Source organism: Barbus barbus (assembly GCF_936440315.1).
Source record: "Barbus barbus genome assembly, chromosome: 30".
Lineage (NCBI taxonomy): Eukaryota > Metazoa > Chordata > Actinopteri > Cypriniformes > Cyprinidae > Barbus > Barbus barbus.
In genome coordinates this window covers 17,090,139-17,117,077 of record NC_136758.1, presented here as the reverse complement: position 1 = coordinate 17,117,077, position 26,939 = coordinate 17,090,139, and the positions used below count along the sequence as shown (strand labels likewise).

Sequence of the window (26,939 nt, the reverse complement as noted above, 5' to 3'; positions counted from 1 at the left end):
CTTTCTCCCCATACCCTCCTGTGCTCTTTCCACAGACACAAACTTTGTGTTGGGAAATGCCCAGATCGTAGACTGGCCCATCGTTTACAGTAATGATGGCTTTTGTAAGCTGTCCGGCTACCACCGTGCTGAGGTCATGCAGAAAAGCAGCACATGCAGGTATCAGACTTCATGTAGAGCTGATTTCATGCACTAGTTTTTATATCCCATCATACTGATCATATATTCTTCATAAAAGAGAGAATGGCAGAGAGAGAACTACAACTTCTGGTGCTTGAATTCAATGGGCACACTATTTTAAGGTCCAATTCTCGCTATTAACAAACCATTAACTACACCTTTTGCCTCAATAAACTACTAATTTGCTGCTTATTAATAGTAAAGTAGTTGTTCATTTTAGGTATTGCGTAGGATTAGGGATGTAGAATATGGTCATGCAGAGTATGTGCTTTATAAGTACTAATAAACAGTCAATATTTTAATAATAGGCATGCTAATAAGCAACTAGTTATTAGTGAGAATTGGTCCAATTCAGTATGCAATTTACCTTTTACAGTATAAAATATTATATTAGATAACATAATATACAAGATAGTACGATATTGTTTGTAATGAAGTATGCCCACAATACAACACAGTATACATACAGTACAATATTCTATTACAATATGCAATACAATACAGTACAGCATATAGTACTACACTACACACTGTAGAGTGGAATATGGGAAAGTAACAGTGCAAAATAAGTAAATAATAAATATTTTTCAGCAAATAATCTTTTTTTTTAAAGAAATTAATTATTTTATTTAGTAGGATGCATTAAATTGATCCAGAATAAACACAGAAATCAATATGTAAGAATGTATTCTGTTACATATGCCTTATGTTTTTTTTTTTTTTTTTTTCATGTGGCAGTTTTTTTTCATAGTTTTTGCAGATGTTGCAGTAAATGTTAAAAATAGAGTTGTAAGGGTGAAAGTGGCTGCCTTCTGTGTGGTTAGTTGTTGCTGGACTAGTTTTCAGTAAATGTGATTTTATCTGCTCATAACTCAAAAGACGTATTAAACACTTTAACACTTTAGAATAGGGAACACTTATTCGCTATTAACTATGACTTTTCCCTCAATAAATTCCTAATTTGCTGCTTATTAATAGTTAGTAAGGTAGTTGTTAAGTTTAGATATTGGGTAGGATTAGGGATGTAGAATAAGGCATTAATATGTGCTTAATTACTACTAATAAATGGCTAATATTCTAGTAATATGCATGTAGAATAAGCAACTACTTAAGAGATCCTAAAATAAAGTGTTACCCCCATTGGACTTACTTTCTACTGTGGAACACAAAGGTAGAAATTCAGCATGGTATTCTTTCACTCAGTGAAAGTGTATGGTGACTGGGGCTGCGAAGCTTGAAAAGCATGATAAAAATAGCATATGTTGGCAATGTTGTCATATATGACCTTTTATTATGGCACTTTTTGGTCACTTTTGGAATTTGACAGCCCCTGGTCACTTGTATTTTATTCAAAAGAGCAGCATCAACATTTTGCTAAACTTCTCCTTTTGTGTTCTACAGAAAATGGATTTAGAATGACACGGGTTAATGATGACAGAATTTAATTTTTAGTCAACCTTTAAAATAAAGTCATGTGAAATTCTGTCTGCTTCTGATTGTGTTTTACGTTTCTTTTTTCTCTCAGCTTCATGTACGGAGAGCTCACAGATAAGGACACATGTGAGAAAGTTCGGCTGACTTTCGAGAACTATGAGATGAATTCGTTTGAGATCTTGATGTACAAGAAAAACAGTGAGCATTGCACCCAAACACACACTCTGTAGGCAGGAACACAGCAGTCCTGGTGCATAAATTTGTTATGCTAATATATTAATGAATATGCATAAATGTGTAAAACAGAGACAAGACTTCAATAGAAAAATAACTTTTTTCCCCTGACATATTATCTGTCACAGATTTACGGCATGCTTAAATGTGTGTGGTTGTGTTTTTCCAGGAATGCCGGTTTGGTTTTTTGTGAAAATAGCACCTATACGAAATGAACAGGAGAAGGTGGTGCTCTTCCTGTGTACGTTTAGTGACATCACAGCATTCAAACAACCAATTGAAGATGACTCCTCCAAAGGTACGTGTTGTTCAGATGTATTTCATGAACATTTGTGCATTTAAGAGTGAATGTTAAATGTGGATCATTTCTGTGTTCAGGATGGGGGAAGTTTGCTCGTCTGACTAGGGCTCTGACCAGCAGTAGAGGGGTCCTGCAACAACTGCAGCCCACCGTACATAAAGGAGAGAATGTACATAAACACTCGCGCCTTGCAGAGGTACGTCTCAGTGTGTGTGTCTGTCTCATACATTTAATTTCATGCCTGTGAGTGATTCTGGTGTGCATCAGCATGTGTTTGCATCCATCCGTGTCAAAGATCAAACTAACACTAGGAAGGCTATCCTCTCACACTGTGTGTTTCCAGTACACATACTCCTCCTGCAGGGAGATTTACAAGATATATGGGGCATTTTTGAATAGTTTACAAACCAGGGTCAGGAATTTAACAGGACTTTGAGACAAAAGTGCCAACAAAATGTGAAGAAAAGACCCAGAAATTTAAATGCGGGGGCCAAAAATGACCCATAATCAATTCATCATCTGTAACATATGATATATTTTTGTACATTCTATTCTAGGCCTAACTAATTATACTAATATCACATAAAAGCTGTCATGCAATGGAGCTGCCAGATTAGTTTTGTATTAGTTATTTAATCCATGGTGGCAGTAGACAGTAAATAAAAATATAATAAGATATGATCAATATAAACTGACTACTGTATATAATCTGCTCCAGACAATCATTTGCAATAAATAAGTAAAGGGATAATTATATTATATTAATTGTATAGATAACAGAGAGACTGTTATACAGTGTTTCCATTGACAACGGTGATTATTCAGAAATATTTCAAAGCTGAATGTCACAATTGTCCAAACAGAATTAAGTATTCCAGAGTCATGTACAATGATATGAAAAAAAAAGAATATATTTAAATGAAATGGTTTCATTTCAATGGTTAATTTTTAAACACATTTTAAATATATTCAAATTATTTATATGAAGTAAGTTAATGTGTTGATGTGCATTTATTTTTTAAATTAAAAAGTGTTTGGAGATTTTTTTTTTGTGGTATCGACCTAAAATGTACAGTAAAATACATATGAATTAAAAATTTTATTCAATACATTATTTAATTAATTGAAATATTTTTAGTGCTAGATAAGCAAAACTAAATCTTCAAGCTAATGTGTCCATTCATTCTTCAAAATATATCACATTAACATACATTTATTCTAGGATGGTTTATCCAAAATGTCCATTCAAAATCCATTTTAGTCAGTGACAAGGCTCCATCTGTATCTGTTAAACAGACGAGATGAGATGTTTTACAGGATGTGATTTTTCTTTGAGGTGAGTCTCCTGTAAGCCGAGACGGGTCATTGCTCTTTCTCTCCACTCAGATAAACGACTATCCATCCGCTGCCTCTCTCTCTCTCACACAGGTTCTCCAGCTGGGCTCAGACATCCTGCCCCAGTACAAACAAGAGACACCCAAGACCCCTCCTCATATCATCCTGCACTACTGTGCCTTTAAGACCACTTGGGACTGGGTCATCCTCATTCTCACTTTCTACACCGCCATCATGGTCCCATACAATGTCTCGTTCAAAACCAAGCAGAACAATGTCACCTGGCTGGTTGTGGACAGCATTGTGGATGTGATCTTTTTGGTAGATATTGTACTAAATTTTCACACCACGTTCGTGGGCCCGGCTGGGGAAGTGATATCAGACCCGAAACTGATTCGCATGAATTACTTGAAAACCTGGTTTGTGATTGACCTGTTGTCCTGTCTGCCTTATGATGTCATCAACGCCTTTGAGAATGTGGACGAGGTCAGTACACTTTACAAATTTATTTGCATACACGCACACAAACAAATAAACATGAAAAAAGGATTAATAATCAATGATAGGATCAAAATGTCTGTTATGTCTCAATGTTTTTGCTCCGGTTTTCCAGTATGCTGAAGTTTATTACTTGTTTCTCACAGTGTTTAAAGCAAGGAGATACAGTCAGGTCCATAAATATTGGGACATCGACACAATTCTAACATTTTTGGCTCTATACACCACCACAATGGATTTAAAATGAAACGAACAAGAAGTGCTTTAACTGCAGACTGTCAGCTTTAATTTGAGGGTATTTACATCCAAATCAGGTGAACGGTGTAGGAATTACAACAGTTTGCATATGTGCCTCCCACTTGTTAAGGGACCAAAAGTAATGGGACAGAATAATAATCATAAATCAAACTTTCACTTTTTAATACTTGGTTGCAAATCCTTTGCAGTCAATTACACCCTGAAGTCTGGAACGCATAGACATCACCAGACGCTGGGTTTCATCCCTGGTGATGCTCTGCCAGGCCTCTACTGCAACCGTCTTCAGTTCCTGCTTGTTCTTGGGGCATTTTCCCTTCAGTTTTGTAAATACCCTCAAATTAAAGCTGACAGTCTGCAGTTAAAGCACTTCTTGTTCGTTTCATTTTAAATCCATTGTGGTGGTGTATAGAGCCAAAAATGTTAGAATTGTGTCGATGTCCCAATATTTATGGACCTGACTGTATGTATATATAGGATGTGTTTAAAAAGCAGCAGACTGCAATAATTTAGAGAGAAGAACATGCACTTTATGTAAGATGTGCCAAGTTAAAGGGATAGTTCACCCAAAAATGGAAATTATCTCATGATGTACTCACCCTCATGCCACCCTAGGTGCATATGACCTTCTTCTTTCAGAGTTATATAAAAAAAAAGGCCTGGCTCTTCCAAACTTTATATTGGCAGTGAATGGGGTTTAAGATTTAGAAGTCCAATAAAAGTGCATAAATCCATCATAAAATTTGGGGGGGGGGGGGGGGGTCTGGTCTACTCACTACTCCCCGGTGTTCCTGTCTGTGTCTACCTTGCCTTGTCTTGCCCTGCCTTGTTTGGAGTCATTGAAGACTGTATTTTGAGTTTATTCCTCGTCTCTGCGTTCCTCGTTCATCCCTGCTGTGTGCACCGGGGGATGAACGAGGAACGCAGAGACGGGTGGGTAAATTTTTTTTGAAGGGTGGGTAAATCACTGGGTAATTTTCATTTTTGGGTGAATTATCCCTTTACAGAGTTTGCAAGTGAATGGAAAGACTATTTTTTAGATATTACAAATATAGTCAAGATGAAATTCGCCACCTAGTGTACTGTAATTACAGTATAATTGTAAAAATAATGACCATCTGCAGACAGGTTTTTCCTTTTCTGCCATTTGTCAGGCAAGCAAATAATCCTTGCTACAAGTACGTATATTTTTGTAGGCCGACCTGGAAGTTAGCAATAGGATTTTTCCACTGGATTTGCAGGAAAGTTCTGTGACTAAGTAAAGTTTGTTAGTCTTACACATCCTGTTCATTAAGGTAATCTTCACAAATTTTGCACAACTTTTATGAAATTTGAAGCCTAATTGTAATTAACAGAGGTAAAACGCTAGAGTATAAACAAACTACATTTAAAATCTGTTTTCCTCTGTTGTCACATTTAACTTTTTACACATATATCTGATGTATTTTATCACCTGGGATTAAATGAGAAAATATCTTGATCTTGTGTTAACTACAGACCTTATTTCACGCATTTAAAAAACATTCTTCGGATTCTATGTAGCATCTGCTCTGCTTTGAACTATTCTATTCTATTCTATTCTATTCTAGTAAATCTCTGGAGAGATTCTGAATCAGTTTATCTGCCTTGGTCTACACATGCTGACTGATTTGAGAGGAAATTAGTGCAGTTAAACTGAATGGATTTAAATTTGATAAAACTAGGCTGTGAGTACCACAAACTTACTGTATGGGAACCTGAATGCATTATCAGATCAGACTAAATATTTAACAATAAACAAACACGCAAGGGACAGGGGAAATGGAAAACATTTGTGTCCCATGCAGGCCTGGTAATAGACATGAATAATGCCTTTAAGAAAGGAAAAACTGAAGAAAAGCATTGGGCTACCCTGCTGGCTCTCATTACAGAGAAAACCTAGCTAGCATTGATGTTACAACTCAATAGTCTAGGGTAGATCTTAATAAGTTGCTACCTAGGGTCTGCTCTTAACTATCTTCAGATTTTATGTTAAACGCACCAAGGGGAAGAACAGCAACAAATAAACAAAACTAAATATAGAAGTATTCATACATAGACACACTTTGTGATGATTTTTCCACATTTACCTCAAAACACCTGTTCATAATAGCTATTAAATCTGTGCGTATCTTTACAAGTGGTGGTATAACAGCCCTGCAATATTAAACTGATCATTTGACTTGAGTGCTTTGTGTGAGGGATAGTATTTGAGCTTGTAGTGGAGCAAATCTTTGGTGCAAATTAATATTGATTGGGACGCGTGAGAGTGAAGCACACAAACCCTTTCATTGGTCTTGGGCTAAGAGTTCATTTCCATGCTATCATATTTACACTTTGAATTTTTATTTAAAGCATTTGAGTGCTTTTGAGTAGAAGTATTTGTGTACCTCACTTTGATTCTCTGTGTCTGTCTCTTTCGCTCGCTGGATACGGGTGATTGTATGGTAAAGTTGGGGACTGAATCGATGGTGCGTGATTCTATGTGGTGGTGAGGTTGGAGTTGGTGTACTGGATGAAGCTTTTGCTCTGGATCAATCTCTGAACGTATAACGATTTAAACTGAGCTGTCTGTCTGCATTTAATTGAACTTACAATCAATTTCAGTCACTGCACAGAGGATGAGCACAATCTCTGCCCGATGTTAACTGCCGTCACACCCCACACCTGCATTCCACAGCAATCAAAAATTATTTGTGCTTAACGGGACAGTTCACCTGAAAATTAAAATTGGGTCATCATTTACTCAAATTTAAAGTCAGCATGAAATTAAAATTCACCATTTAATTTTTCAAAATACATGTTATGTTCCAGTTTAAAGGGGTCATTGGATGCAAAATTCACTTTTACATGTTGTTTGAACTGAAACCTGTACACAACCACCCAGCATGCACTGAAACGAGTCGCTGTTTTTGACAAGGTGAAAAAAAAAGGGTGCTGTTTTACACTACAATTGAGAAATTTTTACCAAAGTATGTTATAGACTTTTCATTAAGACTCTAAAGAATCATATCAACTGGGCATCTGATGACCCCTTTAAATTATTTTTTTTTTTTAGAATTAATTCAATTTTGACCTCATGATATTTAATCAAAATGGCATGACTGGATCTTCCAGTGAAAATGTCATACTTCTCTCTGGTGATATGATATATACTGGTCTTGTTTATGTCTTAGTCCGGATACATTTTAAAACGGCATTTTTATTTCAAAGCCTTGCTGTCAGTCTCTGTGTCATCGGTTTTGAATACTTCTGTTTTCACAGTCACTACAAACAGCATTTTCAAATTTATCCACCCGGGAAAGCATCTTCAAAAACCTCAGTTTCTTCAGGACAAAAACGCCATCTCAGTGTGGAAGGAAGGCCAAAATGTAGAGAGAGGGATGCGTTTTCTAATGTATCCAGATTAGTGTAGACATAACCTTAGTCTGCTTAAACTTCACCCCTGCAAGCTCACATTTATCTGCTCACATTTTTTTTTTATTTTAATAATTCATTACACTTGGATGTATGCAACTATATGGAAGAAAAGATCTGTTGCTACTTTTCATTACTTCATTTCAGAACTTGGAACGACTGAAGAAAAAATTTGAAAATTTTTTGTTTTGGTCTATACAATGAAATTCAATGGGGTCAGTGTTTTTTGGACCACACTGACTTTCATTATATGGATTAAAACAGGTCAAATATTCTTTAAATAATATGAAAAGAGAGTTGTACAGGTTTGGAATGATATGAGGGTGAGTAAATGATGACAATGACGGAATTTTCATTTTGAGGCAAGCTATCACATTTAAAAAAAAAAATTAAATAAAAAAAAATAAATAAATATATATATATATATATATATTTTTTTTTTTTTTTTTGCTGTGATTCTCTGTAAAACATATGCACATACACACACTTAAACTCACACACTCTAACTCGAGTTACAAATGAATATGATACCAGCACATTCACCCACTCAGACGCTCTTCCCGCCCACTTCCACTGTGTTGCACGCACACACACGCGCATATGCAGGATCCGAGCTTTCATCTTGCCCCTGGGCATATGGCTTTTCAGAGGGGCTGTCAGCACCAGTTTACCATGATCAGCTACATCTAGCTCATCAGATCTGTCTGTGCATGCTGCCGGGCTTTGAGCTCAGCAGAACCAGCCCAAAAAACAGAGCACCACCATAAATAACGGCATCCTTAGAGAGTTATGCAACACAAGGCGAATTAGATCCCGAGGTGATGACTTTCTGATGGAGAATAATGCACTCTGTCTGGTGTTAGCTTTCTGATTGATTTGTATTTGAAAAAGCGGAGGAAGCAGCTGGTAAACTTAAGTTCACACCAAGGTGAACCTTAGACAAATTTGTTTATTTACATTAGGAGGCCAACACAGCTTTTGAATGTATTTTCTTTGGTGGAAAGCTGTCTGCAAAGAGAAGAAATGGCTAGATTTCAATTCGCACTACCCATACTACAGTATACTGGATAGAATGCAAAATTGGGATTATGCAATCCTCCTGATTTTCCTTATTTGAGAACAGAAATGGTAATATTGACATTGTGTGTTCAGGTGATTAGAATAAAATAGGGGCATTGGACAATTTTATTTTAGTTTAAGTTTTTCATAGTTTTCATTAGGATACCTGATAATGACAAAAAGAGGGTGCTTAGCATTAGCTTAAGGAAAAAGAAAATGCAATAAAGAAATCAATCTAAAATGCTCAAAAACATTTCTTCTTTATAATAAATGTTGAAAACAGTTATGCTGTTTTTGTGGAAACCATGATACATTTTTCATGATTCTTTGATGAATAGAAAGTTAAAAAGAACCACATTTAATTGAAATGGAATATTTTTGTGCTACCTGGTCTCATGGCATAAAAGTACCTGGGGGCACTTTTTAGCAAGATGTGAAATAAGTACATATCACTGCAGTTTCCAAAAGAAATGAACACTAGAAGCAGTAAAACTCAGATGCCTTTTATTCCTTTTCACACAAATTTACAGATTTTCGATTAATAAAGAGTAATTTTTGCACAATTACTTGAAGAATATCATGTTATGACTTCAAATCAATATTAATATGCTGGGAGATTTGAAAACTGATGCTTATGAACGTTAGCATCACACATATCCAGCTTCATATCTATGGGTTTTCATAGATGGTAGGTTTTTTTGGTAGCTCACAGAGTATGGAGATGTACTTGAGAGGTGAGGAGCTCATATAAGGAAGTTCAAATAGCATGGTTGCATCAACAAATGTGGGGAAGTCGTGGCCTAATGGTTAGAGAGTCGGACTTGTAATCCAAAGGTTGCGGGTTCGAGTCTCGGGCCGGCAGGGATTGTAGGTGGGGGGAGTGAATGTCCAGCGCTCTCTCCACCCTCAATACCACGACTGAGGTGCCTTTGAGCAAGGCACCGAACCCCCAACTGCTCCCCGGGCGCCGCAGCATAAATGGCTGCCCACTGCTCCGGGTGTGTGTTCACGGTGTGTGTGTGTTCACTGCTGTGTGTGTGCACGTTGGATGGGTTAAATGCAGAGCACGAATTCCGAGTATAGTTCACCATACTTGGCAGTATGTCACTTCACAAATGTGTTTTTATATGTTTTGCATTTGTCAACACTATCGGGTAGGTTTAGGGTTGGGTTTGGTGTAGGGTATATTTCCAACACGATAGAGCATTAACTTTTAGCGACGGATATTTAACCGAAGTACCTGAAGCAACATAATAAAAACACAGCAATACGTACCTATATCAACGTAATAAAAACGTGCTAGGGTTTACGTATTGAACCCGTGTTTTAGCGCCACTCAGTGGACATTTCTTTTTGAAACTGCGGCGAAACGTGCAGAAAGGTGCGTAAAAATGGTCTCGCTAAAAAGTGTCCCCAGGTACGTTTATGCCATGAGACCAGGTTGTTTTTGTGACAATATAAACCTCATTGACACTGTTGATCAATTTAATGCATCCTTGTTGAATAAAAATATTAATTTCCTTCTAAAATAATAGCTAAATCTTACTGACCCTAAACTTGTGAATGGTAGTGCATGTATTTTAGTGTTCTTATGCCACCACATGGAATAATGGGAAATGTAGTTTTTGCCACACAAACCTGTCTCCTCATAAAATGCCTCAATGAACAGTATTATCTACCAAGATTTATCACAATCTTATTATGAATAATATCACTGAGCCTTCCATCATAATTAACACGCCCCCCAACGCTTGAAGAAAATCCACAGCTTCTCATTGGTAATTATGACATTGTGGTGCCATTAATGAGTGTTCATCTCATAAATGCATCATTATTCCAACATAACCTAAAGGCAGCATTAGTGCTTTGCAGATCGTTGTATGCTGAAATTGCTTGAATGGGAAATGTGCATCTATGTTTAAGTTAAAAATGCTGCAAACTAAGCAACTATGGCATATTATCTTACTACATACTCAAAAGTGTGCACATTCCCATCAGCAAATGACGCACTGGACATATTTTTAGTGAATGCAAATTGGAATGCAACCAATATTTCTTTCTCTCAAAGGACAAACACAAGGACCAAGCATATATACACACACATCTCTCTATTGCATCATCTGGTACAGGTGCATATTGTTATGGCCTACAGGGAGAGCTGTGTGGTTTTTAATAATTTTAATAATCTTCCTCAGGTGTTTCATTTCAAAACTTTCGTTGGCATAATTATCTTATGTTGCATAACCCTCGTCTGATTTCACAGAGACATCTGCCATCATTTCGCATTGCGTTTGCAGTGGAAGCTTAATTATTAATCTCACTAACAGTCCAGCCTCTGCTTTTTCACTCTTGATTCAAAGCGCCATGCTTTTGTTTGCAATGACTGTTCACATATTCTTCTGTTGACCATTGTCACTCTCTTTTGTTTTTTTTCTCCTCATCCCTCTTTCTTTTTGCATGTCCCTTGCACTGCCTGTGTTTGTTGTGGGCGAATGAAGAACTGGAATCATCGAGCTGTCACTCAAGTAGGCCTTTCATCTCAAAACTCGGCATTTGATTGATATGCTGTGCCTCAAGGCATCAATCAGACATTGATGTAAACCAAAAGCAGTATTAGACCATAGTCCATTATTTCATGTTTCTAGTCAAATCAGTCAAATCTTTTTAAATGAATTTTTGTCATTTAAATGTTTGTTTGGTGTGTATTAAACTGTATGGTCTGTGTGTGTGTGTGTGTGTCAGTGTTTGTAACTCTGTGGATGTGCTGATAGGGTGTTTGAAGGAATATTTCAAAAATACTGTTATCATTTATTTACTCACTCTTTTGCTGTCATTGGAACACAAATAGAGAAGTTTTATATATTTTAGAAACATTTTTTGCTGCTCCGATTCATACAATACTTAATGGTGACTTCATCTATTAAGCTCCACATTGCCCAAAAAGCACAATAAAAGTAGTCCATACTTATTGCAGATTATCTGTAGAGTCAAATGAAAACTGTGTGAAGAACACACCAGAATATGAGTAGTTAGTAGTAGATTGGATCATTGACTCAGTGAGTTGAACTCATCAATGAATTGTTCAAAACAACAAATTTGAACAAGTCAGCCATTTCAAGGAAAAGAGCTGGCTCAGAAGAATCATTTATTCACTGATCTGGTTCTTGAGCTCAACTAACTGAATCAGGAAATAGTTTGTAGCTGTTCTCGGGTTAAAGATTTACTGAGGGAATGCAAAGCTATTATATGGACAATCTTTTCATGGTGATTTTTTTTGGTAATTTTCTGAACTTAACATAGTTGATTACTATAAACTGTTACTGTATGGATAAAAACGCATGAAAACTCCAAAGAAAATGAGGGTGAGTAAATAATAACATAATTAAAATTTTTAGGGGAACTATCCCTTTAATAAAAAATTCATACACACTAAACAGAATTACTCAAAAGCAGCAGCACAAATACTATCCAAAATGTCATTTTTTTTTTTTTTGCAAAATGGCTAAAAAAGAAAACGTCTCATTTCTTTTTCAGCGTCTCTTCAAAGAGAACTGATGAAATCACTAGAAGTGATGTAATTTGTATTTGTAATCTACCCAACTAAATCCCTTCATAAATTCCTGATCTGAAAGAGTGTGTGAAAAATAAAAAATATAGGGTTACAGGGTGATTTTGGCTTGAATATTTAAAACAGACATTATACATATTTAATGTTATTGTTGTGGCCATTTCCCTAAAGCAAGTCTCCAATATACTATTGATGTCCTTGTGTGTATAGTAGTTTGTTTGATTGACGTGCAGTGCACTCAAGAAAGCTGTTTTATTCATGAACATGCGCTCATAGTTCACCCAATAAGGAATATATAATATATAAAGCAACACTCAAATTTCAAAATTAAGTCATCACTCCAACTAGTAGTGGTTCAACTCCTCTTCTGTTTCTCAGAATAATGTTCGCAGAAACTTTAGTGACAATAAATAATAGGGAAAAAATAGGGGAAAATCATCCTTTGACAACACAGAAGTACACTTTTAGAAAAAGATTATACACTTAGGTTATTTTTGAATATATTCCAGCGTGTTTGTTCAGATCTGAGGAGTTCTTTGTTCTGGCTGCTCAGGTGCTGTTTCAGCTCTCTGTATTGTTGATTTCAGAGGGTTGGCTTGGCAGACGCCTGTGCATATTTATAAATGCAGAGAATCTGTGCTAAGAGAGACAATGCACTTTATTTAGACTCAAGAAAAAGTGTCTGTAGGATTGCTTCGGCCTATAATGTTTATATTTGATGGATGGATGAAAACATATTTTTCAGTGTGTTTAATTCTCTCTGTCTCTATGTCTCTTCCTCAGGGTATCAGTAGCTTGTTTAGTTCATTGAAGGTGGTTCGGCTGTTGCGTCTGGGCCGAGTGGCTCGCAAACTAGATCACTACATCGAGTACGGTGCGGCTGTTTTGGTTCTGTTGGTTTGCGTGTTTGGGCTGGCGGCCCACTGGTTGGCCTGCATCTGGTACAGCATTGGAGACTATGAGGTCATAGATGAGGAACATAACAAAGTACGTCCGGAGAGCTGGCTTTATATGCTGGGTGAGACAGTTGGGGCACCCTATCGCTTCAACGTCAGTGGGACGGGAAGATGGGAAGGTGGACCTACGAAAGATTCAGTCTACATCACATCTCTGTACTTCACCATGACCAGCCTAACCAGTATTGGCTTTGGAAACATCGCTCCAACCACAGATGGGGAGAAGATCTTCGCTGTGGCCATGATGATGATTGGATGTGAGTTGAAATGCTTTATTTACTTTATAAATGCTTGCATGAAAAAATACAGTGTTGATAAGTCTGTTTATTATATGAGAACTAGTAATTGTTGTGCGTATAAGTAACTAACTAGTGCAGTACAGCTAGTTCAGCTAGCGAATTCAGGGCTCAGCAATATGACCCACTGGCCAAGTTTTAGATTTTTTGATTATTTACATGCATGTTTATGCCTTGCAAATGTAAACGTGGTTTTCTGTGTCATTTGGGTGCAAAATCTGCTTTTTAAACTTGTCAGCTAGGTAAAGTTCTCTAACTGGCAAACATAGAAAAAGGTTTTAGCTACAGAAGGTACTTTGGTCAAAAATCCTGTTACCGTAATATTTTCCAGTGTGAAATGATCCGTACCCCCTCAATTGTGTTTTGATTCATTTGTGACCATTTTTGCTGACTGAGACAGCCATTTCATTTGGTTCTAAACAGTGATTTGTTATGAAGGCAGATGAGCGAAATAATGGAGCGTTGACTCTAGAGATGATGCCTGCAGGGTCATCCACGGCGAGGCTCTCGCAGATCACACTGCCATTGAGCTGTGATTCACCACTCAGAGGAAAATGAGTCAGTTCCATTATATGTGCTATTAAACATGACCAGCTGCCAGTACGCTGTTATTTATATGGTGAAACTCTATCATGAGTAGCTTATTTTCAGAGTAAACATACATAGCGGCTTTCTGGGAAAACAATCATACAGTGCAGAACATCACTAGGTTCAGAGGTGGGATCTAGAATTTATGTGTGAGATTTTGTTTCAAAATATAATAGGCAAAATAATTTAAATCAATTAACTAAACCTTTTTACTGTATGACAAGTCCGTTTTGTAACTAGAAAGGAAAAACATGTACTTGCGTAATTCTTTACTTAGTCTAGATTGATTTCGATTATTCATTGTACATTTCATGTATATTTTCATTTATTTACTATTTATTAATCTGTAAAAACACTAATAATTTAAATGTAATTTTTAGCAAATCTTAAAATTAATATCCATTTTTCATACTGTACAGTATAATGTTGCAATCCACTTTAAATAAACAACTGATTTCAGTTTTTGTTGCATAATGTATTATTCATTGATAGTTCATGTCAGCTAAAGTTGCATTTGTTAATATTACATTATTAGTGAATAATACATTATAAGCGTTAAGCGCTTTAATGTTAATTCCAACATTAACATAACATTTGTATCTTTTTTTTGTATTTAGTGGACCTCAGCTAAAATGAACTAACAATAAACATTAGTATTTTTATTAACTAACATTGACAGAGATGAATAAATACTGTAACAAATGTTATTTAATATTAGTTTATTTCCTATTAACTAATGGGACCTTATTATAAAGGGTTATCAATTATTTAGACACAGTATAATGGAACTGTAATAATTAGCAATAGCCAGACTGGGAAAATAGTTAAAAAATGTTGATGACTCAGTTTGCACTGAACATTTCTGTACAATCATATATTTTCCATAATTATAATGTGCAGATGGCCGCAGGGAACTCAAATCACATAATTACACATAAAGGGAAAAAAAGAATTCAATGTAAATATACAGCATGAACTAGAAATGAAGCTCGCAGGCATTTCTTTTTCAAACTGTTTCTTGTAGCTCATGTCACGTTGCATTACATAACAGTCTAAAAGTTGTGTTTTATGCTCATTTAACAACAGTTAATGAAAATGTTCAACTGGCATCTCATTGCAGTCTGTTCTCAAACGCTTCAAAGTGATGTGAACCTGCAAGGCTTTTGTTTCACAAGTGCATTTCAGATTTCTGAATCCTGCTGATGTTTCATCATGTTTGTAGTGACATTTTAAATCAGCGCCGAGTGTAAACACTTGATTGGAGCACCGTTTGCATCATTCTCAAGGGCTTTATTCCACAGTCTAGAGAAGTTGTGAGCGAAATTAGTCTCTTCTTTTGAAACAAAACCAGAAGTGCAGATGCTGATTTCATGGGTTGCTCGGGGAACAGGGTTGGCAGCAGGTGCTGGAATGCCTGTTCTGTTGCCATGGCAACCGCTAGCTTGGGGCACGAGTTTAACGACTGATAGAAAATGTAAATCCGACTGAGGCAGACTAACAGGTAGAAACATACATCCCTGGCTTGTTTTCCTCACAGATACCTTTCTGAAGCTCGCCTGTGTGCATGTGCCGATGTACACGTGCAGGGGTCTTTGAGCCGGTGACAAACATGAAGCAGCTTTCATCTTTCTCCTGCAGGAGTTTTTGTCAGCTAATAACTTCATACATATTAGATATGCATTTACGAGGCATGCATGCAAAATTTGTGTTTTGCCATGTTTTATTGATAGCTTAACTTCCTCTCTTTATTTTCAGATTAATTTCCTCGAGAGGCATTAATGCTCCTCACGTGTTTTCACTGCATGTGCACAGGTTGTGACGTCACAAAAGGAGCGAAGCCTCAGTTTATGAATATTGATAAGGTCATAGCTTATAGTTTAACACGATGTTTTAAGTTAAGACTCGTTTCAGTTTGATGATCACAGTAACAAAACATTTTGAGTAGAAAATCCTGTAATTTATCTTTTAAATAGGACATTGAGTTGCTAAATTCTCAATACACAATGTTTTGAGTGTAAATTCATTCCTACAGTACATCCTGCTTCTTCAGGCTTCTTTTCACCCAAATTCACCAACTAAAACTATTATGAAGATGAAAACTAGAATTAAAAAATATTGTTGACTAATATAAAAAGGGAAAAAAATTAAATGAAAGAAAATTAAAGGTGCACTACAATATGAATAAAACACACACACACACATATCATGAATGATTTCTTGATTGAAGCTTGATTTCTAACTATTGGAGTATTCTCTCAAAACCTTAGTAATGTTAGATGTTATATTGAATTTAACACGGATAAAAATGGCTGTGAGGAACAGATATAATACACAGTTTTTACAATGCCACACACACTGTATAAAGGTCCTTGATTACGTGATGTTTTTTTTTTACAACTGTTTTATGGAGTTTTTGTCCAGTGAACTTTTTTCTTTTTTTTTTTTCTTCTATTTATGCTATTTCTATTCATTACAGCCTAATTTTCCTTCCCATCAAAAACAAGGCTACCATGACTAAGGTCTATTAAGCAGCTGTCTGAATAACATGTAAACAACCAGCTACATTTTGCTTTTTCTATGTAACATTTAGGTGCAGATAAATCTGAAAAAGTCGACACTACACTTAAACCAGCATCCAGCAAATTGATTACAGCAAATACTGCCACAGCTGTTCTCCATAAAACTTACAGACAACAGCTTACAGACAAGAATCTCATTAAGTTAATACAGACAGCCTCAAACAAAACGCAGAGATTTTCTGGCAAATCCAGTGTTCTCTGATGTAGGATCTAGTCCATGCTGCTGAATTGTAAATATTGCGGAGATGCAATAAAGATGGAAGTTAAAATTTAGCTCAATACATTTCATTTACACAAAGTACTGCAGTTATTGTTATGAATTTGACAAATAAAGCTTTTAACTTAAACTGAGAATGGTGCATTGAGAATGGTGCACTGTAGTTTGAGCGGGCAGATTAAATAGTGTGTGGTGCTATGTTTTAAGAGATGATAAATATATCCTGAAATTAAATAGAATAAAAATATAATTGAAATGAAAAAAACTGCACGAAGAGTGACTTTGAGAGTCATGAATAAATTGGCCAGAATATTCAATGCCCCTGATACTCTGACACCATCAGCATCAGAGTGAACTGAACGTGTCTGCCAGAAATGGGAATTTAAAACGTACCTGAACGGCTGATCTTTCTTTATTGCCTAAGTGAATGTGAGCCTGTTTTCCAGTAGATTTGGTGCTTAATAAATTTACCTTGGCCAAATTCCCCGGCATCCTAACCTTTCAGCTGACATTGATACAGATTTACAGTGTTTGCAAACGTGGAGCGGAAAGAGCCATCACATGGCCCTTTGTAGGCAATGATGCAAGTTCAATTGGAAGCAGAGATGTCAAGATATTAAATATTCTGTCACATGTTCCTGTAATAGAGTCACAGCCACAAGGAATCCTTTGACAAGGACTCGCTTCATCTGATCAGATACACTTTCTTTCCCTTTTCCCCTCTTTTTTTCTCTCTCTTTTACCTCTTCCTCATTTACAGACATAATCAAGGAACAAACACAGCAGATAAAAGAAGACACACTCAACTAATCCCAATAATAGTGACAACAACCACTGTATATACAGTGGTGTGAAAAAGTGTTGGCCCCTTCCTGATTTTTTATTTTTTTGCATGTTTGTCACACTTTAATGTTTCAGATCATCAAACAAATTAAGATATTAATCAAAGATAACACAAGTAAACATAACATGCAGTTTTTGAATCACATCACCAGACTCTTGGTCTCATCCTTTGAAATGCTTTTCCCAGCCTTTAATGCAGCCAATTCCAATTGTTTCTTGTTTTGTGGAGTTTCTGCCTTTACTCTCCTCTTCAGCTGGTGAAATTCATGTTCAATCGGATTTAAATCTGGGGATTGACTAGGGCAATCTAAGACTTTCCATTTCTTGCCCTTATAAATTCCTTGACTGAACTGGCAGGGTGTTTTGGGTCATTGTCCTGATGCAATATGAAGCACTTCCCAATGAATCTGGTGGCATTTTCTTGAATATTGGTAGGCAAGATGGTTTTGTACCCTTCCAAATTGATTCTGCTTCTGTCATCATACATTAAGTCATCAGTAAAGTTGAGAGGGCCTGTTCCAGAGGCAGCCATGCATGCCCATGCCATGACAACTCCTCCACCATGCTTTACAGATGAGGCTGTATGCTTGGGATCATTTGCAGTTCCCTTTTTTTTCCAAAGCTTTGCTTTCCCATCACTTAGATAAAGGTTCATCTTTGTCTCATCGGTCCATAAACACAGTTCCAAAACTCTTCTGGCTCACCTTTGTGCTTTTTTGCCAACTCTAATCTTGCCTTTCTATTTTTGGTGCTGGTCAGAGGTTTGCATCTTGCTGTGTAGCATCTGTAATTCTGTGTCAAAGTCTCCTGAGGACAGAAGATTGTCAGAGCATCACCCCAGCTTTCTGGACGTTGTTGGTGATTTTACAGACACGTCTTTTTGGGTTCATTTTCACAGCTTTTATGATTTGTCTGTCATCAACTACTGTTGTTTTCTCAGCCGATCAGGTCGTTGTTGGTTGCTGGTGGTTTCCAAACTCTTGATTTCTCCATGCCCTTTGTTTTTTTGCTATAGCTCTAATTGACTTCATCTTTTCTTTTAGCATCCGAATTGCTTGCTCTTCTCTCAAAGTCAGCTCCCTCATCTTCATCCTGGTTTGTGTGTGTCATCATTGAATGCAAGATTCAGAATACAGAAGTAATGGATATAACTGATACAACACATTCCCTGCTTTTAATATCTGAAGAATTAATGCAACAGGACACAGCTGATCACTTAGAAAGACCTGTGAGGCAACTGTTCCAATACTTATGCTCACATCAGATAGAGGGATGAAACTCTAAAAGTGCTGAACTTCTTATCTGGTAAAACATCTATGTGTTGAATCATAAAATGTGACATTCTGTAGTTTTGTCTCATATTCATCTTTTAATCATATTTGTAAATGTCTTGACTCCACAGCCAACAGAGCAATTTTGTCGTTACTGTTCCAATATTTTTGGAGGGCACTGTATGTGTATATATATATATATATATATATACACATATCCATTAAGAGACAAGACACAGAGCTGTGGCTCTTATTTATGAGTGCGGTACCTAATGAGGATAATTGGTGCTTCTGAACAAACAGATTAAATGATGCTATCAGTCATGGCAATGGATGAGTTAGTAATGGCTGATTAGAAGGCAAAAGAGATCTGAATTTCTAGGGGTCAAAATTAGGACTGAATTGTTAGGTTTCAATTTTGAGATGTTTTCTTTTGAATTATAATTATGATGACTAGATAATTACATTTGAATTACTGATGAAAATATTAATATTAAAGGGCATATTGCAGGTTAGAGACTCCAGTGAGTCGATGTATAGAAAAATACTGTAGGAACTAGATTTTCTTTAAAATATACTTTAAAATACGCTATTAAGGCTTCCGGAGTCATTTTTGTGAGAGAATTTTACTTCCGCATCTGAAATGCGCCAAAACCGGAAGTGACGCATCAGAAGGGAGAGCGGTCCATTTAAACCACAGGAAAACAATGGATCGCAATGACAGTTTGGACGCTGAGGAAATTTTAAATGTGTATTTACACTCGTATGACGGACCACAGTTAAAATGATAAGCCTGCTATGCAGCCAAGAGAGCAGGACAGGCCAGGATTAGACAGAACAACGGTCAGAGAAGACAAATTGAGTTGATGTGAGGAGAACAGGGCAGGTGTTTGGTGAGAGATCAGTGTTAACTTACAGATATACACACGTTAGCTAATGTAATCAGGCAATAGCAATGCTAGTATTGATACTTACCAGTAATAGAAACAAATAAGCGTTGATCAGGCGTGTCACACTCGTTAATATCCGACACTAATGTTACGTGATAGTGGTTTCTTATCACCGCAGGAGAGAGAGATAAACACGTTTTTCATTCATAGGTGCTTGTGTGGGAAATGCGAGGAAAGCATAGACCTCTCCAGGCCAGCAGACACGTTTTAGGGCAGAAATCATTTATTACTCTAAGCTAAATACTTGTATACATGTATAAATACATTGTTAAAGATTTTAATATTAAAACAGTCTGAATAATTTTGATTCTCAATTACAAGCTAACTCTATTTAGGTCATGACTACCTATAAGTAACACTTTTTGATGCCATTGGTATAACACAATCAATAATGACAGCATTCAGACAAGTTGTCCGCTGGGCCTATGGTGTTCTGGGCAGCCCTTACCTGCATGTGTTGTCAGCCATTAGAAGATAGTTTACAGAGGAAGGAGGACTTTATAAAGGTTTTGAATGGCCCCATGTTGTTGACAATCAATAAAAAAAATAAAATCACAATCAAGCAGATCTGCATTTATGGTTAATTCAATTCAGTTTTATTTATACAGCACTAAATCTTTACTTTTACTTTACTTTTGTCATTTAGCAGACGCTTTTGTCCAAAGCGACTTACAAATAAGAAAAAGTAACTAAAACTAAAAGTTACAACTCTATAAATACTATATACCCACATATTTAAGAAAATAAAGAATTAAATAAAATTGACACATGCATATAACAACATTTCAATAATAAATATATAAATGAATAAACTAAAATAAAAAGCGATACTTCTATCCCTTGCCGGTGTCCTAGCCCGGTGGAGTCGCACGGTAGAGTTGATGGTCTTTACACTCTTCGGTCTTCACACTAAGAGGGCTTCACACGACGACCTGCGCGACCGCTGCCGCGGTATAATAACCTTTTTTATACCAATCCAACAAAACACCATTTCAATTCAGCTGGACCCACTTTCCTGTTTATCAACTAAAAATGGCCAAGCAAGTGCACACACTGACAAGATACGCGATACAGTACGAGACCAAACGCGATTTCAGCACCTCTCAACACAGTAAACAAAAATAAGCGTTTCCTAGCAACGGCAAATGCGCTAAACACTGAGACAAGTAAATACACTTACGAGCTGATTTTAAACTTCCGCTGATAGACTGCTTCTCTTAAAGGCTATTTCATTACACTGCCTTCTGCTGGCGCTTGAACCCACTTTCCTGTTTATCAACTAAAAATGGCCAAGCAAGTGCACACACTGACAAGATACGCGATACAGTACGAGACCAAATGCGATTTCAGCACCTCTCAACACAGTAAACAAAAATAAGCGTTTTTTCATAAACTATTATATAATATATATATATATTATATATAAGTAAATCATAAATATTATTTCATAGCACTGTTAATACCCAACTCAAAACACAACATTTCAACTGTTAATATATATATATATATATATGTAGATGTACCAAACATATACTACCAAAAGAAATACCATCTGACCCATTTAAAAACATTTAACAATCTTCTGAGTATCACACTAATGTGTTGTTAAAGTGTGTTAAATGGTGAAGGCTGTGCTAGAGATACACCAACAGCCTCATCATGTTGATCCTCTGACTGGAGGTATCTGGAGAGAGGAGCAGGTGTAGTGGACATGAGAGTGCTGTGTTCTTGTGGAGCCTGTGGTGACCTGCAGTCAGACGGCATATGCTGGGAGAAGCAAACACAAGTCTAGATCACATTCACTGCTGACCATGCTTTTCCACTTGGCCTCCATCACATCTGTTAAGTTACACACCACCGCCAGTCTCTTCACCTGCACTAACGCACCAAGGCCCGGAAGATACCGTCCTATTTCTTGTTAGGAAACCTGTGGACTCGATGTCCTGCCTGGCTGAAGTTTGTGCAACCTCCACAAACACAATAATTTACCATGACAATGATAAATAGAAATAAAAATAACTACCGAAAACACACTGACTCATGCGCTCAAAGCAGAGTGCGGCACACGACTCCCTTATGTGACGTAATATGACGCGATGTTGAAAAAAAGCGGTTTTTGAGAACTGTCAAGGAAAGCCTCACTTTTTTTATCTAAATTTGTGCCCTCGCGTCTTGTAAAACATTTTCAAATCCTGCATTAACGGTTCATGTGGTATTTTCATACAAGGTTATATATTCATTTGAATTTTTTTTTAACCTGCAATATGCACTTTAAAGCTGAATTTTAGAGGTTTAATTACTTTTATAACATAAAAAGTACACTCTAAGAAAAGTCTGTAATGTTCTGTTAATATGAATTAATTTTCCGTACTGATTTTCCACAGGTTTTTTTACCTGTATTTTGAATTAGGCTTTGCATTGTGTTGTGTTTTAAGGTTGATAATATCTGTAAACGTAGAGGGCATTTTCACGATACCGTTTTTATATAGAATCTCATTTACGCGACAGTAATGTTTTTAAACTTCTAAAAATGGGTTTCAAAGTGCAAGTTTCTGAAAACAATACTGTTATTAAACTACAAAAATGCAAATTTGTGAAAACGGTGATGTCGTGCGCATGTATAGGCCTTATACATGTTTGTGTATTGTTTTTTTACAGTGTGACATTGCCAACTACTGGCCTGGCATGGATATTACAACATTTTAAGTTGCGTTAGTGGATCTGTGTGATCGATCATTTTGACAACATTGTTGTCTGTACACACAGACACACACAAACACACACACACAAAAACGTAAAGGAGAAATTTTTCAGTTTTTAGTAAGTTGTCATGCAAACATACCCTTAAAGGAGACCTATTATGCCCCTTTTTTACAAGATGTAAAATAAATCTCTGATGTCCCCAGAGCGTACATGTGAAGTTTTAGCTCAATATACTGTGCATAATAAATTCACGTTTATGAATTACACAGACAGGGAGCACTGGATAAAAATAACAACATAGCTGGTCTCATGCATCACAAACTTTATAAGTCCCACTTCTGATTATGAGCTCGACAGCTTCAAGCGATCAACTCACATTGCTTTCATACGCAACTTTTAACTACCACATTCCTATTCACGATCATTCTGATAGCACTTGAAGGCAGCATCAGCGAAAACACACAAGAGACAATGATAGCTTAAGCATCATTAGCCTTACAGAGTGCCAAGCAGCTCTTTCAGAAAGGCAATTTGGAAAACAAATGCGTGATACTTACTTTGCAGCTGACGTTTGCGCACGAAACTTGGTATTAATTCCTAAACGTATAGGGGACGTTACCGATTTTTTCCCGGGATTTTCCTTCGAAATTGAAAAGTTTATATGTATGTGCGAGTGTTTATAGGTGTATATGCATGGAAGTTTATATGTATATGCAAGTTATTCACAAGTGTATATGCATTCATTACTAACATAATATGTACTGGTATGGATTTCATATTAGTGTGCACGTGTATTTCATATATGTATTTTGAACATCCAATAGTATACATGTATATGCGAGTAATTTATAGGTGTATATGCACGTGTGTTATGTATGTATTGATAAGCGAAGTTTGATTTAAATCCTACGTGGCGCCTCATAGAGAGCGTCACAAATGAGTGGGACTTTTTCCCCTCGGTGACGTGCACAGAGGGAGAATCTGAAACAGCTCGTTTAGAGAGACTGTTTATGACTTACTGGTTTTATAAAAAAATTAGTTGGTGGATCTTTAACATTATAGGCACACTGCGGCCACACAACTGTGTTCAAACAGCTTATAAAAGTGTTTTTTGCATAATAGGTCCCCTTTAATGGAAATGGTTAGTAGTAAGTTTCACTATTTGAACTCATTTGAAACAATGCTTTATACTGTATTGGCAAAGCAAAGGGGTGATAAAGAGAAAGAGAGGGGAGGGATGGAGGGAAGAGCCCAAGTATTATGCTGGCAGTACAATTAATCACCTGCTCTAATCAAATTACACTTAACACAGGCTTATCTCCTCCACCCCATGTTTTTCTTTGCTCTACCGCTCATTTTCTCTCTCCATCTCTGGCAGCAGCCCAGCTCAAGCAGACAGTGTGATGTGCACATCTTGTACTGAAACGGTGTTGTGAATGTGTCACGCCGAGACAATTGCCGCAGCACTTTTCTAATGAACGGAGCAGGTGTACAAACATCAGATCTTCAAAACTTTGTGGAAAATGTATACGTTTTCACTAATGAGTCCTGCTTTACAGTACCGTCTCAGGACAGTCCCCTTGGTGTTTAGTGCTAATTTTTGCTCCTCTTCTAATGACTTGAACTTGCATATAAGAGCACACAGAAAGAGCATGTTGTTCAGTGGATTTAAGGCTCCTATATGAATGCAAGTAAGATTAATGTGGTTCTTGTTTCCACTTTAAATCACATGCTCGATATGCCATTTCCTCGTTTGAGTTGTGTATTTCAGGAGGAACAGAATAACCCAAATGTGACTATTTTTAGAAAAGATGTTAAATTCATGAAACCTCAGCTTTAGCTGCTAAGGGGAACAGTAAATGAGAGTGTGAAAGAGAGAAACAGAGGGTGGATGGAGGAATTTCAGTGTCAGTCACAAAGATTTAGTGAGCAATATAGTTTCCAGTTACCTATTCAATCACATTTTTCTCTATCATAGTGAAAGATTACAGAAAATGTCTATTTTTAAGGGTAATGTAGAAAAGTGACTTTACTGACTTGAGATTTGCACAAGATAATAAACAGTAAAAAATCCCTCCTCACTGTAACCCTTAAATGGGTCATGTGCTCTTTTTACTGCTCTGAGGTCTACTTATATTGTTAGTCAAATTTTTACATAAATATTTTAGAAGTAATAGGCTATTTTCTGTCCCCCCTTACTCTCTGTTTGAACTGGCGTGGCAGATTGTCTCGGAAGTAAACGGACACTGCTATGCTTGGCTAACAGTTGTGTCTGTTTGACAGCCTACATCATTCATAGATGGATGCTGCTGTGATTTAGATTTGAAATGCATAAATACTCAGTACATATCAAACAATAATAACAGACAAAGCAATAGTGACCACATAATGATCATGTTACTCACACTTGTGTGGTGCGACTTTACTGTCGGATTCAATATGAATGAATGAATGAATGAATGAATGAATGAATGAAGCATTTATATAGCGCCTTGTTGTGTATTGCTGTACACCTAAAGCGCTTTACAATCATGTGGGGGGTCTGTATAAAAATATAGTCAGCACAGCATCATCTTTTAGTTTCAGTCTCACATCGAATTGTACCTTGTTTGTAAACGAATCCCTGGTAAACGTAAGTGAACAAAGGACCAAGTTACGCTCTTAAAGACACGGTCTGGAACTTCATTAGAAATCAAGAAGAAGACAATGCAAAGGCACTGCACAGCGTCTTGTTGTCTTCAGAGCCATCTTTATCGTTTGGTTTCTGTGTAGAACTGCACGTTTGCCTCTCTCGTTATTTACACTACATGCGTGAATCAGTGGGCAGTGATGTAGAAGCAGGCGTTGATCTTCTTGATCTTCTATGGCTTCAATATAAACTGTTTTTAGATTAAGACAGTTTTGAGTTCTGAAACTTACAGGATGTTTTTATAGTACTGTGACCTCTTGTATGTCAAAAGATCAAGGGAATTTTGATTTCTTAGTTTGATGAAAAGGGACCGTTCACACACAAATAAAAATTCTGTGATCATTTACTCACCCCTCATGATGTTCCCAAACCTATGAAACACAAAAGGAATTTGTGAAGAATATCCTAAACATTCTGTTCTGTAAAATGTTGTTATTAAAGCTCTGTAAGGGTTTCAGAAGACTTCAGCATTTGATATGTGATATGAACTATAGATCAGATCATTCCGTCAAGAGCTGCCCAGACGATCCATGCAATCTCTAAGAACAAACTAATGACACACTCAAGAAATACTAACTCTCTCTCTCTCTGTCACACTTACACGATTAAAGAGTGTACATCAGCTGTCTTAATGTAAGGGGAGGGTGTGTAATGAGCTGCCTGGCTCACTTATTTGTTGATTTGTTAATGAACATTCGCCTGCCTCTGTAATGAAAAACAGATGTGAGCATGTGTGTTTGATTCGACGGGACAGTTCATGTTTAACCGTGAAAGCAGTTAAAGTTTGCAGGATGAACAAATGCCCACCCTGTGACCTCACACATTGATCCATCTGGACGTGTTTGTGTCCTATGTGTGGTTTCAGAGCATCTAGGATGTGTGTCTGTGTGTGTGTGCATGTGTTCAGTAGGACAGTCTCTGTCAGCTCCGTTCCATGTTCTTGTCACCCTGGAGCCAAATCTGTCCCTATATCAGCAAAGACCGTCACACTGCATATCTGTACATCACCGCCATCTCACACACAAGACTCTTACACACAAGACTCTTAATAATAATGGCTGGGGTCCCAGAAAACTGCAGCTGGGTAGATGACAAATACTGAGAAGCTTTGAACTTTTTTAACAACGGCATTCGCAATAGCTTGGAAGTGTGCACGAACTTTAGATAGTGGAAGATGAATAGAGTAGAGTAGATAGTAGAGCATGAATCATATGCACCACAGACAGACATGGTCAAAATGTTGTGCAGAACAAAATTACAGTATACAGGTTTTGATTGACATGAGGGTGAGTACATGATTTTTATGTGAATTATCCATTTAGTAGCTACATCTGGGCTGTGTTTCCTGTGTTCATGAGACAGACATGAATGTAGAGTAGTAGCAGCTCACAATTCTCATCTGAAGGTATTTAGGAGGGGATACACACACACACACACACACACACTTACCTAGCTACCTAGAGTCCATACATGCATAATTTGATTTTCTCCTGTGTGCAGAGCCATTATAGGAGGGCTAAATCAGTTTAAAAGAGACAATCACTCGCT

The 26,939-nt window shown here is 36.9% G+C and overlaps 1 protein-coding gene across 1 annotated transcript in view; it reads left to right on the top strand.

Annotated features, from left to right (window-relative positions):
- Positions 1-26,939, top strand: part of kcnh1a (potassium voltage-gated channel, subfamily H (eag-related), member 1a) — a gene marked incomplete at both ends in the record, with an annotated part of 52,061 nt that overhangs the window by 3,900 nt on the left and 21,222 nt on the right. The window contains 6 exons of the mRNA XM_079385744.1: positions 36-159; positions 1,706-1,812; positions 2,018-2,146; positions 2,227-2,345; positions 3,578-3,970; positions 13,083-13,512. Coding sequence (XP_079241870.1) covers positions 36-159; positions 1,706-1,812; positions 2,018-2,146; positions 2,227-2,345; positions 3,578-3,970; positions 13,083-13,512 — 1,302 coding nt within the window. The remainder of the gene's footprint in view (positions 1-35; positions 160-1,705; positions 1,813-2,017; positions 2,147-2,226; positions 2,346-3,577; positions 3,971-13,082; positions 13,513-26,939) is intronic.